General features: G+C 33.4%; 1 protein-coding gene across 3 annotated transcripts in view; it reads left to right on the top strand.

The window, feature by feature from the left end:
• The window catches only part of LOC136035728 (endoribonuclease Dicer-like), a 183990-nt gene that overhangs the window by 143445 nt on the left and 21960 nt on the right, over window positions 1–18585 (top strand). For all 3 annotated transcript variants that reach the window (XM_065717684.1, XM_065717683.1, XM_065717682.1), the window contains exons 17-19: window positions 4766–4965; window positions 7481–8161; window positions 15920–16219. In XM_065717684.1, the coding sequence (XP_065573756.1) occupies window positions 4766–4965; window positions 7481–8161; window positions 15920–16219 (1181 nt within the window). The remainder of the gene's footprint in view (window positions 1–4765; window positions 4966–7480; window positions 8162–15919; window positions 16220–18585) is intronic.

Here is an 18585-nt window from a genome sequence, read left to right as displayed (position 1 = left end):
GAAAAAAACGGGAACAAACTCTTGGACTAGCTTCATTTCGTTTTTTCAGGTTATGGGTAATAGATCCATGATTATAGGGGCACTTTGGACCTACTTTGCAATTTCCTTGCTTAAAAAACTTGCAATTTTTAATAAAACTAATATTGGGAATACTTATTGCCAAAAGCTTGCTTGTAGCACGATCATATCCAAAATCACACTTATCTCCTAATTTGCAAAAACCTGCCAAAATTATATTAGCACATTTGCGAGTATTAGCAGGGAAGTTAATATTATTAGGCAGACTCACTTCCGTACTGTCAAAACGAATTCGGGCATCTATGCTCTTAAGGTCAGGATTATAGTTAGGTTGAATAGAGGTGAGATTGAAATTGTCAGGTAAAATTTCTGAACTTAGATTTATGTCACTTGTAGTGGCTAGAAATCAGGAACTTAATCCTCTGCTTCCTTCATTAATATTCATTGAGGTTAAGGACAATGCACTTTTTTGATGATGATAGTCTAAAGAGTTATTAAAAGAGTTTGGAATGGAATTGTTTTTACGTTGACCTCTTGAATCATTTTATAAATTGACAGAAAATCTGTAGTAAGCATTAACACATCCGTTAACTTTTTTTTAAAGTCAATAGTTTTGTAAAATCTGGTTGTAAGGAGGGGGCTGCCGTGACGCTGTCTTTTTGAACAGATTTATCCGTGCTGCATCAGTGGCTTGGCACAATACGTGCGTTGAGTCTTCGGGAAGAACTGCAATATTTTGGCGCTGGGGTGGGGCAAGTGAAATTGTAGGACCGATTGAACTAGACCCATCCTCGTGAGGCACGTTTGTTTTTTCTGTTAAAAAGAGAGTTGGCTTTGTAGAGGGTCAGGAAAAGGAGTATGACTGCTTAGGTCACTTAGAATTGTAAGAATTTTTTTCTTTCAACTGGGGTACAAGGCGTTCGAGGGAGGCCAGAACGGGTTACAGAAATACCCGGAGAAGAAATGGGGCTTACCTTGGATTTAGTGAAGCAACCAATGTACATCCAGGAGTTACTCCAATTCGTAATATCTATCCTGGCACACTTTCGGCCTTGGTATCCTTTTAATCCCAATATCTATTTGAAAGGAAGGGCACTGCATCTACTTACTGTCTTTTGCACTACTATTTAGTGTCCTTTAAACCCAAGTGAAGCACATACTTTTCGTCAACTGCAGCACTGTAGCAGGTGCTCAGGATTGCCACCTGTAGCACGAAAGTGCTATGTTAGCACCATCACAGTCAATTTGTTGACTCTAGTACCGAAAGTCACTGTGAAGCACGCATATTTTCTCAGTTGCAGCACTTTAGGAATTGACCATGGTGACAACCCTGTTTAAGGTGTGACAGAATGACTGCTTTGTTGCAAGAGCAGAAAATTTTACCTCTGCTCTTTGCGTATCAAACTGATAGGATTTATCATATAGAGTGATTTATGTTTCACCGTGTTTTAAGTAAACAAAAAGGCATAGTTAGCCACTAATGGCTTAGTTAAAGGCCTTAAGGTTTTTTTTTTTACTAGCAAAAAAAAAGAACTGGACTCCCTCTCCATGATCTGGATGCATTTTATTTCGTGTAGATGTGACATTTGATTTGAATCAATTGAGCCAAAAGGGAATGTTAAAAATATCCTAGCCTACAAACCTTACCATTTCCTTCCTTACTGGGACAAAAGTCTGTTTTTTAATTTTACGCACTCGTTCGGGGTTTTATCTGGTTTCCTTTTGAAGCAATACCAATTTGAAAGGATGGATACTTCTTCTTCTTACTATCCTTTGCACTGCTTTTATTTGTTATCCTTTTAAACCCAATATCAATATGAAAGGAGGGGCACTGCTTCTAATTATTATCCTTAAGTAGAAGTAATAAGTAGTGCAAAGGATAAAAAGTGAAAACAGTCATCAGAATTCCAGTCTACGAATCTTTCTAGAAAAAAAAGAACTTGACTCCCTTCCCATATCCTGGATGCATTTTATTTCGTGTAGATGTCACTTTGATTTGAATCTATTGAGTCAAAAAGGGAATGTTAAAATTATCCTAGCCTACAAACCTTACCATTTCCTTCCTTACTGGGACAAAAGTGTGTTTTTCAATTTTACGCGCTCCTTACTTCCCGAGTAAGGGAAGTTCTGGGTTTTATCTTTCGACCATTTTAAATGCTTTCATCATATCAATCACTCCTTAATTTAGATTTTCGCTCTTTTATCGCTGAAAACTGAGCTTGGTCTGTTCTGGTTAATTTTTTTTTATTAGCTTGGAATTTCTACCATTTTTATTCCAGGCTCCTTTTCTTATGGAGGCTAACCTACAACTGTTTTGCCCATAGAAACCCTATTCCCAGATATTCAATTGGAAAAGCACCAGAGCTTTCTATAAAACAGTCATATATGTCACACATGATTGATACTGCAATTCTAAATGTTTATTCGATTAATAATTCCGATTGCATTATTAGGATGATTACATCCTCCCTCTTGAAAACAATGGGGACGAACTTCTAAAAATACGAGCATGCGTATCAAAGAAACTTTTGAGCCTAAAGCAAAAACCGAGGTTTCATAAAAATCCTAGCTTACTAATCCAAAATTTCAGTCGCTTCAGTGTTCTTATCGGATTAACTCTTTTTGATTTCTGTATGGCCTAATCACTAAAAATAGATATTGGTTTATTTTTTATTTCTTAATTTTAGATTCTATTTAATTTTTGTTTTATAGATTATTTTACTTTTTTTTTTCTTCATCTACTTGTAACGTTGAGGACGCCTTGTTTTATACATGCGAATTATCCGTGTCGTCTTAATTTGTCTTTTCCTTCTACTAGCCATAGTCCACTTTGTTTTCTTCATTTTGAAACCTTTTTCTCTCTTTGCTTGTGTCATGGCTGCCCAGTTCGGCTGTAGATCTTTCAAGAATTCGCCGAGCCAAAAAAAGAATGAGTGGACAGAAAAAAAGTGAGCCTATGACCTTATTAATCTGTCATGCAAAAAAGAATAAAATTGGGATAAAAAAAAACACTAACCAAAGAATATATCGAGCTAAAACAAGAAAGAGTGGGTCTTCAAAATCCTAGCCTAGGAACCTACGAATCTGTCAAGCCGAAAAAAAAGACAGAGGGTCGTTTACTATCTCATATAGTGTCATGTCTTTCTATGGAGCGAAGTACGCGAGGAATCCTCCCGAGTTTGGAAAATAATATTACTTTTATTTTTATTAAAAAAGAAAAAAACTCCTTCCGTATTTCGAAAAGAACCTTTTTGTATTTTTGTTGAAAACAAATCAAGAACCCCTTGTCCCCCAGCCACCTAAGCTTTTGTGAATACATTACAATTGTGTATATCCGCTGTACTCCAAAAACCCGGTATCTCAATTGTTAAAATTTTTAAAAATAGCTAAAAAAAAGTTTTTTTTTAATTTTTAAGATTGTTTAAAGTAACTAAAAAAACTGCATTTTTTTTAATTTTTAATATTGTTTAAAGTAACTAAAAAAATTGTATTTTTTTAATTTTTAAGATTGTTTAAATTAGCTAACAAAACTGTAAGTTTTTTTTTAAGATTGTTTAAAATAGCTAAGAAAAACTGTAAGGATTTTAATTTGAAAATTCAATGTTTTTGATTTCCTCTGAGGCCGTGACTCCAGATGTATGGTTCTCACCAGTGTCACCATGTGCCTGGTGCAATAGTAGTAGATGTTATAGTTGTCATAAAAGGAAAAATGCACCGAAAGCACCATTGTCTGAGTGAGAATGCACAAAACTATAGTATTTCAAGTAAGTGCTTAGCAATAATTTGTTCGCTTGAAAAATTTTATGCGAAACTACCTAAGAAAAGTGCCTAAATAATGGAACTATGCCCAATCTGGGAACATCGATGTTAGCCATAAATATTGTTTTCCATATGTTATCGTTATTTTCACACACACAAAATATGCATTTCGGTACGCCAATGTAATGATTCATAAGGGGTTGCATTTGAAGCCCCAATTTGATTAAGGTTGATAATTAAAGCTTCTCTATATAATGTATTTTTGGTGTTTCTGGTTGGCAGCCACAAGCACTGTGTTTTCGTTTGATAACTTGTAAAGTTTCATAGTCATTTAAGTTTAATTTTTCTATAAAAAAAATTGTTCTTTTTAAGTAAGCAAATCAAAAAACAGAAGACTAATCTAAGGACAGTAATGCTGATACCCGAACTAAGCTTCAAAAAAACTAATTTGATATACCCGATACCTGAACTAACCCGCTGATACCCGATACCCGCTGATACCCGAACTAAGCTTCTTTGTAAAGTTTCAAAGTCATTTAAGTTTAATTTTTCTATAAAAAAATTTGTTCTTTTTAAGTAAGCAAATCAAAAAACAGAAGACTAATCTAAGGACAGTAATGCTGATACCCGAACTAAGCTTCAAAAAAACTAATTTAATATACCCGATACCCGAACTAACCCGCTGATACCCGATACCCGCTGATACCCGAACTAAGCTTCTTTGTAAAGTTTCAGAGTCATTTAAGTTTAATTTTTCTATAAAAAAAATTTGTTCTTTTTAAGTAAGCAAATCAAAAAACAGAAGACTAATCTAAGGACAGTAATGCTGATACCCGAACTAAGCTTCAAAAAAACTAATTTGATATACCCGATACCCGAACTAACCCGCTGATACCCGATACCCGCTGATACCCGAACTAAGCTTCTTTGTAAAGTTTCAAAGTCATTTAAGTTTAATTTTTCTATAAAAAAATTTGTTCTTTTTAAGTAAGCAAATCAAAAAACAGAAGACTGATCTAAGGACAGTAATGCTGATACCCGAACTAAGCTTCGTCCATCCACTTAAGGCTTCAATTTGGAAGCAGGCTGTTCTATTGCCATCTATCTTTAGAAGATTAAATGGCCTGGTCAATGCGGAAATGCTGAGGAGATTTATTACGAACAGAGCTGGATTTGATCTAAAACTTGGTAAGTAACCAGGGAAAACTTCGACCTTAAAATGATCTTTTTAGGTTTATCTTTTTCCCAAGACTGATCCACTGACAAGAATTGAAAACAGGAGAAATGTCCTCTCTGAGACTTGTAACTGGAAAATAAACATTTTTTTGCGGTTGTGACCGCCCTAGAACAACTGCCTAATGTCTCTACTGACCTTTTAATCCTCTTTTTTATCTTATTAAACAAAAACTAATTTTGAGAAGGAAAATGTAGCTATTAAAACTAAGAAAGTAAATAATTTTGCTATGTATCAGAAGTAGCTTGTTACTTAAAAAGATACCTAACTTGTCCAAGAAAATTTTCGTTCCTACGAGTCTCCAACTCCCCCTCCAAAAAATAAATCCTAAATGCCGCATGTATTAATTTGGTAACCTACGTGGGAATTTTTTTTTCTTTTCGGTCTATTATAAAATTTCTAGAGTAAAGGCCTCTGCAGTTATAGCGTTTTTAAAGGTAAAAGGTAAAAATAGGCAATTTTCTTTACAATGGCTATATTTTATACCCGTTTAGATCTTTGGAAGAGCTTCTACATCAACAGTTTTATAATTCGTATGCTTGCTTGACTAAGTGTGGCAGTTTTATTCAGTATCATTTAGAAAATATTTAAGAAAACATTTTTCAGTCTACCTTTCAGTGTTGCCACTTCTAGCACGAAGCTGCTATTTTAGCATTATAGCTTTATGTGTACCACTGTAGTACTTGCTATTGCACTTTAGAAACTGGCCGTCGTGGCAACCCTGCTGTCTTACCGAGGGCTTAATCTAAAAAAAACTTTTGCAAAACACTAAATTTTAGCACTGAAACACAAAATACAAAAAAAAAAATAGCAAATACGTGGAGCTCCATCATTTTTGGTTTATTAATTTTTTACAATTTTCTAATTTTTTGCGTTGAATTTTAGATTCAGTAACAAACTTTTAAGAAGTGGACCTCTTGAAGTATACTCACGTGACCAAAATGGGACCTATTGAATAGCTGAGAAACTAAAAGAATATTTTTAAGCTTAATGAAGTGTTTTCCGTCAGTTTTGCCAAGTTTTGTGCTTAACTTATATTGGTCTTAAAAATAGAATAGGTAGGTCCGAAGAAAATAGGTAGCTTACTGGAGTTGAAACTAGTGCTAATGTCGTCAAAACTACCATCAACACCATCTAGTGTCTGACGCTTTTTGGCGTTTGTCTGTGTAATAAAAGGTATAAATAGTGTAATTGGTGAAATTAGTGTAATGATACATCTCTGAACTCAGTTTTTGAGAAAAAAAATAATGACGGAGCTTGTAAACATGTCAAGAAAATTCAAACGCTAGATGGTGCTAGTAATTTTTTGTTTACTCTAGCGCCAGTTTACACTCTTATAAGCTATGTTTACTCTTTGGATAGGATATCAAAGATCATAATGACCAATAATCGGCTTATCTTATTTATAGGCTTAATGATATTTTGTCTGGCTTACACAGTAAAAAAAAATAAACCTAAATTTTTTTAGGTTTACTTTATTTCCCTAATTTGGAATTTCTTTTAGAATTTAAAAATTACCAACAGTTTTCTCTGAAGTTCTTTTGGTCATTGAGAACAGATTTTGTGAAAGGCTGAAACATTTTACAGCATTTTTTTTTTTTTTTATTATTAGTCAGTTTACATATCTACATGATGAAAATAAAACAGGGAAGGCCTTTAAGTGAGGAATAATTTATTTTGATAATGCTATATTATTGTGATTTTTATATGCATATACATATATTTAGTATTCGCAATAGTGAAAAAATTAAATTTTATATTAAGTAAGTTCTAGTAGTTAATATATATAATATATATATATATATATATATATATATATATATATATATATATATATATATATATATATATATATATATATATATATATATATATGCAGCCACTAATCTAACAGCAACAATGAAAATACCCAAAAAAGGCACTGTGCAATAAAAATACCTCCATAAAGGGGAATTTTTAAAATTTGGGATGGGGCAAATTATGGCTCTTTTAATGATTAAATGAAAATGCCGAAAAAGGGCGTTATTCAATAAAAAAAAATTAAACAGTATTTTATAAGAACTACGGGGAGGGGTAAAATATTTAAACGGGGAGACTCCCCCTCCCAATGGCCCGTTTGGCACCTCTGTAATCGAGAAATGTGGCAAGTAACCCTGAATATAGTACAGATTAAAATTTCTCATGCTTTTACTCTGGAGAATTCTCTTTCGTTTTATATGCTAATTTTCCATGACGAATGTGATTGACTATCTTGTGAATATTGGCATAAAACATTAAAGGCCTTTTGGCAGTGACATTTTACTAACACCGAAATTTAACTGCTGTATGATTTTCAACAGAATTCTTTGATTGATTAAAAAAAAAAATTAGATCCAATTAACACTAGCTAAATCTCAGTGTTAATAAAATATGGCCTTAAAGTAAAATATGGCCTTAAAGGCCTTAAAGTAATTTTTCAATATTTTGCAGTCAGTGCTTGGCCTGATTTAACTGTCCAAGAAATTGAGAAAGAAGAGATTTTGACAAAAACTCGCTCATCAGTCGGTAAAACTAATGAAAGTGCAAAACTGATGGAGGAACTTCTTCTAAAACTTGAATTCAACAATGGAGACATTAAGCCATCTGATAGGCAGGCATTTATAGCTTTGAAAGAGAAGATTTCTCCTTCCAAGAAGCCACTTACCGCCTCACTACCTGCCCCTACACCAGATTCATTTAAGCTGTGGCATCGAAATGACCCTTGTGGCCCTAGTCCTGGTCTTCTGTTATGGGCCACTACCAGTCTCAAGGCAAATGACGCTTTTAGCTTAGAGCGGCTTGAACTGGTTGGAGACTCGTTCTTAAAATACTGTGCTAGTGTTCATCTTTTCTTCAAGTATCCAGACATGGACGAAGGGAGACTGACCCAGTGTCGCTCAGTAAGGATATCAAACAATTTTCTTTACCAGATTGGCAAGGAAATGGGAATACCCTCTTTGATCATTAATGAAGATTTCCAGCCAAAGAAAAGTTGGATTCCTCCTTTATTTGCAATTAATAGTACGGCCACTGTAGATGATTCTTTGCAAAAAACTTATGAGATAGAAACAGCCAATAAGAGGATAGCTGATGTTATGGAAGCGCTGATTGGATGCTATTTGGTTACTATGGGTAAGTCTATTTATCTTATCCATCTTTAACTGTGCAATTTCTGCTGTATTTAACTGTTCGAATTTTTCTTTTTTAAGGTAAACCTCTGAATGCAAAGGCTCTTCACTTTTTTAAATAGCTTATATAATCTCCTCGCCATGTAGTTAGTGCTCTAGGCTTGAATATCCCTGTGCGTGAAAATAGAAGTTTGAGTCCTGGTGTCGCTGGTTATTTGGTTTCGTACGAGGGTCAGCGGGGTGAATCTATAAACTCAGCCATTGTTGACCCAGCTCTAAATGGGTACTTGGAGAAATTAGGGGAAGGTAAACAGATAGGGTATGTGAGAGCACAGGATGGCTGGCCCCAGCCCCCCATCCGTGAAAAGGATATTAGAACCACCGTTAGGGACTACAAGGTTTAAGGGCTGTATTCGTTACAATTTTCCATTTAACTTACCAAACAAACACAATTTAGAAACAATAGGGACATTTTCTTAAGACAGTGGAATTCAGTTCAGTGAATATTTCGGCCCTATGTCCAAGCAAGGCCCGTCTTCAGCACAACACCAAAATATATATATATATATACTAGCTGTTGGGGTGGCGCTTCGCGCACCAACCCTTATTTTTCAGTTTTTTCCTTTTTTTAGTTTTTTTTACTTTTTTAGTTCTTTTAGTTTTTACCTTTTTTAGTTTTTTTTTAGTTTTTTAGATGAAATTTTTTTTTTAGTTTTTTGCCTTTTTTTCTTTTTAGTTTTTTATTGGTTTTTACCTTTTTTTAGCTTTTTATCTTTTTTATTTTTTTTTATTTTTATTTTTAATTTTATTAGTATTCTTTTTCTCTTCTATTTTTCATTTTTCCTTTTTTTTAGTTTTTTTTTTAGTTTTTAGTTTTTAAGTTTTTTCCTTTTTTTAGTTTCTTTAGTTTTTTTAGTTTTTCGGCTTTTTTTATTTTTTTATTAGTTTTTAGTTTTTTTTGTAGTTTTTGCCTTTTTTTAGTTTTTTCAGTTTTTTTTTAGTTTTTAGTTTTTCACCTTTTTTAGCCTAACCAGGATTTGAACCTGGGACCTTCATTCTCCGTTCTGACACCCTCTCTCACCGAGTGACTACTCCAGCATGTTCATTTTGGTGTTTTAAATGGTATATTATTAACCAAATTAATGTGTTTTACAATATACTAAGCATCGTCATAACAAAAATGACGGCAACTAATTTCATGACGTCAGCCGAAACATGACGTCACCTGATCCACAGATCCACAGACCCACAGACAGACAGACAACTTATTTTTATATATATAGATATATATATATATATATATATATATATATATATATATATATATATATATATATATATATATATATATATATATATATATATATATATATATATATATATATATATATATATACATATGTATAAAAATTTACATTGAAATTCGAACATTAAAACTAAAAATGTTTTTATAAGCTTTTTCATACAGCCTTAGCATCCTTACTTCAACGAAGTTCAACCAAGACTGATAAATAAAATAATGTGAGATGATAAATTCACTCAAACGAAATAGAGCAAAATAATTAAATACAAGCTTTCAAAGCTAATTTTTTTTTTTTTTTTTTTTTGGCAGCCAGCCCCAAAGGCCTATTGTAAAGGGTTCAATGCTATTATAAATTGGTTTAGAAAATATTTTGCTAAATCATTTTTAATTAAATTTGAGCATAAACAATGTCAAAGCTACTAACTATTGTGTTTGCTGAAATACTCGTGTTACTAAGTTTTTTAACTAAATCTGCCGAATTACTAATATAAGAATTTTGGGAAAACAGTAAAGGTTTGAAAGCTGTGCAAAGTCATTTTCCAATATTGGAAGTGGGGGCTTTACTGTATGCTACGATAGGACTTACCTTTACTGAGAATACATTGTTTATGCATTTTTGGTAAACCGAAGAATTTTTGGACAGAAACTATCCGCTATTTAATCTCCAAGATTCTCTCTTGGACCTGCTATTGTTAACCTCTCTTCTAGAACTTTGGAACCCCAGGAAATCGAAACATAGGAAAAAGGTCCAAAATTCTCTTTTTTACCGAAACAAGTTCCCTTGGCAGATATAGTTTCCTCTTTAGCATCCGCTTTGCATAAATACTAGCCCATCTCTTTCTAACCCTGAAGAATCTTGTCTCATAAATACCCTTTATAACAGCCAAAAAAAGGCTAAATCCCCTATCAGTTTGCCGCCAAAAAATTTGCACAACATAAAAATATTATTGAATCTCCGGAAATACCATTTTATTATAATAACCAAAGCAGACAAAAGCAATTCACTTGTTGTCATGGATACGACAGACTATGACAACAAAATCCTTTCACATTTAAATGACACAACTACATATGAAACGATAACTCACGATCCTACCGATCAGTTTGCTAATAATGTTATAAATGAATTAAAGCAGCAAAAACAGAATGGCAAAATCACCCCACAATTATACAATAAATTTTTCCTTCGTGGTAGTTTCTGTCAAAAATTCTACGGTTTACCATAACTAATAAACAAGATATTTTCGTAACACCTATCGTAGCATGTACTAAAGCCCCCGCTTCCAATATTGGAAAACGGCTTTGCACAGCTTTCAAACCTGGCCTGTATTCCCTATATTCCTATATTAGTAATTCGGCAGATTTAGTTAAAAAACTTAGTAACACAAGTATTTCAGCAAACACAATAGTTAGTAGTTTTGACATTTTTTCCATGCATACGAATCTAGCTGTAGCTGTTTCTGAGTAATTATTAAAAAACATAATAGAAGAAAATTATGAATTAATCGAAGTTTAGTGACAGGAATTGACTGTGAAGTTTTAATTACTCTAGTTAAAAATTTTAAGTTTCCTATGTATTGTCAGTTTTATGATTTCTTTTATCAACAAATAAATGGGCTACCTGTGGTAGCCCCTTTACCCGGGCTATTGGGATATATATTAGTGTCGAGAACCTTGAAAATTGGGCGTTAAATTCTTATTTTTTAAGACGTGTCTATTGGGGTCGCTACATGGATGACGTAATTTCACTTTGGAATCATGGGGAAATTAAACTTCGGGGTTTCTTAGAATTTGTAGTTTATCCTGGAAATTTAAATTGATAATAAACTGCCGTTTTTAGATGTGTTAATTTTTCGTAATACTGATAATCTGGATTTTTCTATCTATAAAAAACCAACCCAAAACAATAGATGTCTTCATTTTAATTTAAATCACCCCCCACAAGTTAAAAGAGCAGTTGTAACTTCGCTTATTGATGTTGCCCTGAACATTTGCTCCAATTCGTATATAAATGCAGAAGTAAATTTTATCAGAGATATTCTTTTTGGTAACGGATCCGCCATTCCTTTCTTCAATCATACAATTAACCATGACTAAAAAGACATTCCCGTAAATCAAAGAAATTTCACAATGTGAGACTCGTGATAAGCCGTCAAATATAATCTATCTTCCCTACATCCCAAAAATCACAACAAAATTAAAAAATGTTTGCACAAAAATAACCTGTATGTAGTTTTCACTAATAATTTTAAAATCACAAATTTCTTAAACCCCGAAAATGATAAAAACCCAGTTACTCGCCAAAGAGGGGTTTATTAAATATCCCCTGTAAAATCCTGTTAGGAATAAAACTCCTGGAAGCAGATTATTTCTTTTACTACGATTCGTTCGTAGTACGTTTTTCGTGGATAAATTAGAGATTATTTTCAAAGCGCTTTGGTTTATTATTTCAGCCTTCTGAAAATTACGTTTTACACAAGTTTTGTTAAATTCTTGCATAAATTTTCAAAATAATTTTAACATTTTCTGCTTCTTCTTAAGGGTCATTGTCGATGCTAGTAGCTCTTTAGAATTCACAGAAAGACTTTTAGAAACTCATACAGAAATACTATTGTTACGGAGGTTTTGTTCAATAAATATTCTCCTTCGTGCTCCATGTTTTATATTAAGTTTCAAATAAAAATAATTTCACAGGTCTCTAATTCTTTTTGAAGATCAGCGTTAATGTTTGTTAAATATTAGGGTTCATAGAAAGAAAGATTGTATTTACGTATATGGATGAGTTCCGCTAATTTTCTTCCTTTTCGCGTTTCCCCGTAAAAATTTTGAAATTGGGTGGGCTTGTGTACGATAGTTCAACGAAATTCAAAAAAATGAAATTAAAAAAAAAGCAATGGATAAAATATCAAATTCAATGGCTTATAAAATCACTGAAAAAGTGTAATTAATTTAATTCCTGCAAAGTCCCAAAAGTGCAATCGGGGAGATAACTGTTTCTAAGATATAGACCAAATAGTTTATCAGAGCCCGTGTGCATTTGATAGAGGCATCTATTTTTCTCACGGGAAAGCTCCGTTAGGCACTGTCCGTTTGAAATTGACTGGTTTTGAATCTGGCTAAAAAGGGTATTTGGCACTTTAATATCATTTTAGTGGGGAAAAATACTACCAGGACCTCTGACAGGGCGGCCTAAGCAGAAAACTCAAAACAATCTCATCTTTTATTTATTCAAACTTAGACTTCAATTGAAGGTCCTAATTGGTCAATCCCATCTTGAATTTTCTCAAAGTAGGCTTAATCTTTTGTTTTTTAGCTATTTGATTATGAAATAGTTGAGGATTGGTTGCTATGCGAAACATGGATAGTAAGAGAAAGATACACGAAGCGCTTGAAATTAAAATTAAGCATTAAATTAAATTAAAATTAAGCATTAAATTAAATTAAAATTAAGCATTAAATTAAATTAAAATTTACCATAATTTACCATAATTTAAAATAATGTAAAATTTACCATAACTAATAAACAAGATATTTTCGTAACACCTATCGTAGCATGTACTAAAGCCCCCGCTTCCAATATTGGAAAACGGCTTTGCACAGCTTTCAAACCTGGCCTGTATTCCCTATATTCCTATATTAGTAATTCGGCAGATTTAGTTAAAAAACTTAGTAACACAAGTATTTCAGCAAACACAATAGTTAGTAGTTTTGACATTTTTTCCATGCATACGAATCTAGCTGTAGCTGTTTCTGAGTAATTATTAAAAAACATAATAGAAGAAAATTATGAATTAATCGAAGTTTAGTGACAGGAATTGACTGTGAAGTTTTAATTACTCTAGTTAAAAATTTTAAGTTTCCTATGTATTGTCAGTTTTATGATTTCTTTTAAGATACCGACTCCAGCTCCGGATTTTAATCATAATTTTATGATTAAAATTAAGCTTAGCACTTGAAGAGCAGCCGCGGTCGAGGGTACACCGCGAAATGAAGCTTTATTTCTGGGGATGTTTTCCCTAAAAATTTCTCTATTGAATCTTTCACAACGAGATTCAACAGACATTTGTAACGTCGTAGTGGAGTGAAGGAAGAGACTAGCTGCACATGAAATACTCAATAATGGCTGGTGCCGAGAATTTAGGAATAAGAAAAAATGTATCGCCTTCACTGATGACCAGAAGAAACCAGGCACTAAGTAATACCAAAGAACACGCTCTATTGGATGGACAAAGCAGACAATACTGGCTTTCAGGTGAATCATATATCAAAGTGTTTAGATCAGGATTGTGGAGTCGGAATCATGGGGTCAGAGCTTTAGTAATTTTTGCTAAATGTGGTCGGAGCTGGAGTCGGTATGTGGAAAATGTCTGGAGCTGGAGTCGGCTTTAACTTATACCCGACTCCATAGTCCTAGTGAGGACATCAATATAGCGGTCCTCTTGGGAAGATGGGAAACTTTTTGCTGATGCCCTCTGGTTATCTGGAGGAACCAAAATCTAAGGTCTAAGAACACTGATTTCGTTGTGCCGTTTTGGCAGGACCCATGCTTTTGTTTAATTTAAAACAGGAGAAGATAAGGAAGAAATTTATAAAGACGGAAACTAATGCAATAGCAAAATCTAAACAAATATTTTGGATATATATCAAAAAGTCTTCATTAGCGAAATATAATATAAAACAAATGGAAAGAAAATACACTTACTAAAAAAAATTGCATCTGTAAAACAAACTTATGAACTATAATAACGAATTCTTTTTAATTCCTCATTTTATTTCAAAAATTTGTTTTATCGGTGTGTTTTTTTAATTAGCTTGTTTCTTTTTCTTCTTTTTTTTATACTGTATTCTGCTGATGGTGGCAGTTGACTATATAGCTGAGATACCCATTTAGACCGTGCTATTGCATTACTCACCATTTTTACAAGCTTCCTTGTTATCTTCTCCTGTTTTGTAAGATGGAAAGGCAGTGTGGTCATTTCCTATAGTTAATTAAATTATGTTATTAAAACTAACTGTAATAATTAAAAATAGAAAAAAAATATATCTTTTAATGCTTAATTGTCCAAGTTACAACTCACAATTACAGAGGTTTTTATAACCATTTGTGATTGAATACTAAATTAACTTGCCCCAGAAGTTTCCTGCCCCAGTTAACATGCCCCATAAGTTCATGTACCCCAGAAGTTAAAGTACCCCAGAAGTTAAAGTGCCCCAGAAGTTAACTTGCCCCAGAAGTTAAAGGGCCCCAGAAGTTAGCATTTCCCAGAAGCTAACGTGCCCCAGAAGTTAATGTGTCCCATAAGAACGTGATCCAAGAATTTTCTTTTGTTTGATTATGGAATTCGGCATTTTTTTTTCTTTTCTTTTTTTTAGCACAAATGCACCACTTTAGACACTTATTAAGAGTCAGGGATTATTCAAATCGTTCCTCCCGTGTGTTAGCTGTCACAATTTTGTGAGGAAAGGCTTTGCAATTTTTACGCACATCTGAGTAGGCACTTTTTGGTTCACTAATTAAAATGCTACGGCCCATGGAATAAGGTTGTAGTTTATGTTTGACTCCATTAGAAGCGCCATATCTGAAAAGCACAGTATTGTTAATTAAATGGGGAGAAATCACCTGACAGAATACTTGTCTGGGAAAAGTTTCTGACGCAACATCACCACATAAGGCCAAATTTGTCGGAAACGTATTGTTTTTTTCTTTTGTTAAGAGTTATTAGGTGTTTTTTTTTTTTTTTTTTTTTTTTTTTTTTTTTTTTTTTTTTTTGTATGCTGGCAAATATGACAGTGAATTTGAAACACTCATGTTTAAGGCTTAAAATATGTCAGAATGACAAATAACTATTAAATTGTCTGTCACTCTAAGATGGGCAACAATGTGGGAACAAGAAATAACAAGAAAATAAGAAAGAACTAAAAAACAAGTCTTAATATAAATAAAGAGAAAAAAAACTGTATCTACATACAGTTGACAACATCCTACATGATAAATAATTCTACCAAATGTGATATTCCTAGTACGTCTACAGTTGCCTAATAGTCATACCTGGTGATAAAACTTAAAGATTTATGAATGGTATGTTCTAATACGCGTGATGCGTACTAATACGCGTGATGCGCACTAATACGCGTGATGCGTAATAATACGCGTGATGCTTACTAATACGCGTGATGCGTACTAATACGCGTGATGCGTACTAATACGCATCTTAATCTTAGTATTGCACAAACTGGAGGATTTCTAGCAATCCTTATCTTGCTGAAGATCCCTGCCAAAAAAAAAATAATAAATAAATAAAACAAGGCAATACTACTACTACTAACAACTCTAGCACCAAGCCGCCTAAGGCCAAAGCAGCTACGTACTCTCCGTTTCTATCCTAATCTATTCAAAGCCTCCTTCTTTACGACCTTCCAAGAATTTCTCAGATTTCAAAAATATTTTTTATTTTTTAGGTGAAAAGCATACCAAGCAGTTTATTCGCTCAATTGGACTCAAAGTGACCCCCTTCTCCTATGAAGAAGTCTCCAATCTAGTTTGTCCACCATTCAATAAGAACTTTGAGCCAAAATTACTTGAGCAGAAGATTATAGAGGAGAAGAAATTTCTTCACTTCATAGAAGAAGTGATTGGATACACTTTTGAAAACATTGGGTTTCTTGCTCAGGCAATGACGCATCCTTCGTATCCCCAAAGTCATTCAATTGTTGTGGAGTGTTATCAGAGGCTAGAGTTCCTTGGTGACGCAGTCATTGGTAAGAAGTCCTTTTTTATTCATTTTTTAGTGAAGCATAAAATACGTGAAAGTGGATGTAAAAACTATGAAAATTTCCTTAAAATATTAAGATTAGTTTTAAAATTTTCTCATAATCTAATATATTTATCGTTTTTTTTTCAAATTAAATGAAAAAGGATGGGGTATACTTGAAAATATTGGGTTTATCTTTCAAACTAATCAATATTTATAGCACGTTTTCGTCAAAATTGCATTTCGTTTTAATAGTATATTTTTAATGTTTATAGCAGGCACTAGATGTTGCAACTTCCTTACAAATGAGCCCTAAACGGCTATCTATGTTGTTCCTGGCCCCCTGTTAATCCTGGAACAGAAAGAAAAGAATATATGTGCTACCAATGTATAAAAGTGGTTTTCCTTGTTGGTCAAGTTCCGTGTGTAGAATTTTCGGGTATGGCAATTCAACATGGTGAATTTTTGTTTCCATTTAGTGCGATTTCGAGGTGTTTCAGCCTATTTTTCGAGATTCCCTCAAATTTATTTTCGCAACAAAAGTATACGAGGGGGTTTCCCCCTCCTCAGTATCTCGCTTTTTACGCTGAAGTTTGACTTTGTGTCCCAATTCCTTGAGAACGACTAATGAAACACAAGGGCCATTTATTTAGAACATTAAACTCTTTTAAAAGTTCTAAAAAAAACTTTAGCGTAGAGAGCGAGGGATTAAGGAGGGGGCAACCCCTTCATATACGTAATAATTCCTGCTCGTTTTAATTTTTGATGTTGCTCCCTGCTTTCAGTTGAAAAAACTTGTTTTTTATTTAATTAAACATAAACTCTGGGAGAGCGTCAGGGCTTCTCAACCAAGAATATGCTCGTCCATTTGAACTTCCAAAGTTTTTTTTGTAGATGTAGGCTGCACTTTCAATTCCAAGATGGGTAAATTAAAATTTAATACTATTTTGCTCTTATTTAATGAGCTTTTTCTATAAAAAAAATAAAAAAATGTGATGGCTTTTTTTGAGAAATACTTCAGCCTTACTTTTGATAACTATTAGGCCTAATTAATTACTTTTGATAACTATTATTTTGATAACTATTTGGCCTAATCGGAACAATAGTTACCATTCCTGAATCAGCCACAAATAGAAATATTTCTCATTAGATAGTTTTCTGAAACTGTTTTTTTTTTTTTTTTTTTTTTTTTTTTTTTTTTTTTTTTTTTTTTTTTTTTTTTTTTTTTTTTTTTTTTTTGGTAAGAGGAAGAAATAAGGGGAATGTCTGTAAGATCCGTGTTTTGCACCTCCTCCAGGGACGATGAATGGTAGACCTTGGGGCTAATATCTCCCTCAGGAGTTGACACTTGACTGATTAGCTTGTTTCTCATTAAGAGCTCCTACCCAGGTTAGGATTTACCCAGGAACTACCCAGGTTACCCAGGCTAGGATTACCCAGGTGCGGGCACAGGATTTTGTTTCAGGAGGGAAGACTCACAAGTCAATGAATCTTCCTATTTTGGTGGGTATGAGAAGCCTTAAGTATTGTTCTTCAAGACGATAAATTTTCAAGTATTTTGAATTGATGTGGGTGGGATTGGGGTTGTACTCCAAATTTCTCTTTGTTTCTTGGATTATATATGGGTTAAACTTGCACTAGGTGCTGGGACAGCTCATCATTTTGGAAGCATTTTGGGTGTAAAATAGAAGAATATCTTGATATGTGAATACCTGCACAGACGTTGGAGGGCTGGAGACATCTTCTTAGAACAATATTCATCAAAATATCTCCTTCCCCGTTGAAACTGTTCGTTATATTTTTTCAATTCACTGTCTTTTGATAACTAAAATGATCATTTGGTTATATTGCATATCAACAATACATTTCTCATTTCATGTGCTTTGAAGAGTAAGGGATAAATGAAGTAAATGCAATAACCAGCTTGTTGTTTTCTAAAAAGCTTTCAGTACAGCATTAAACATTACTGTAAGCTGTTGGGGGCTGATAGAGAGGATGCCAAACTTTGCTTCTATGATTTTAGTTTATTTTGAGTTTTGATATTGCCTTTTTCCTTCATGTGAAAAAAATATATATTACTTAATTATAGTTAGAAAATGTACAGACATTCTTTCAATATATGTTTTAATTGAATCTGATTTGGTTGGAGATGTTAGGCATAGGCTCTAGGACGCCATCCAGGGCCCTCAAACTATAGACACGTCATCAGGACATGAGTTTAATCAAACAATGTATAGCCATTCACATAATCTATCCATAAAAGACATTATCAGGGCTGCCGCAAGGTCCCTAAAGTCCCTAAAACTGGAGAACGTCCCTAAAATTGCCTATATAGCTCTCAAGTCTCTAAAAATGTTTCTTTTGCAAGGTCAG

The sequence above is a fragment of the Artemia franciscana genome, chromosome 14, assembly GCF_032884065.1.
Source record: "Artemia franciscana chromosome 14, ASM3288406v1, whole genome shotgun sequence".
Classification (NCBI taxonomy): Eukaryota; Metazoa; Arthropoda; class Branchiopoda; order Anostraca; family Artemiidae; genus Artemia; species Artemia franciscana.
Note: the sequence above shows the minus strand (reverse complement) of the source record. Positions and strands in the feature narration are given on the sequence as shown.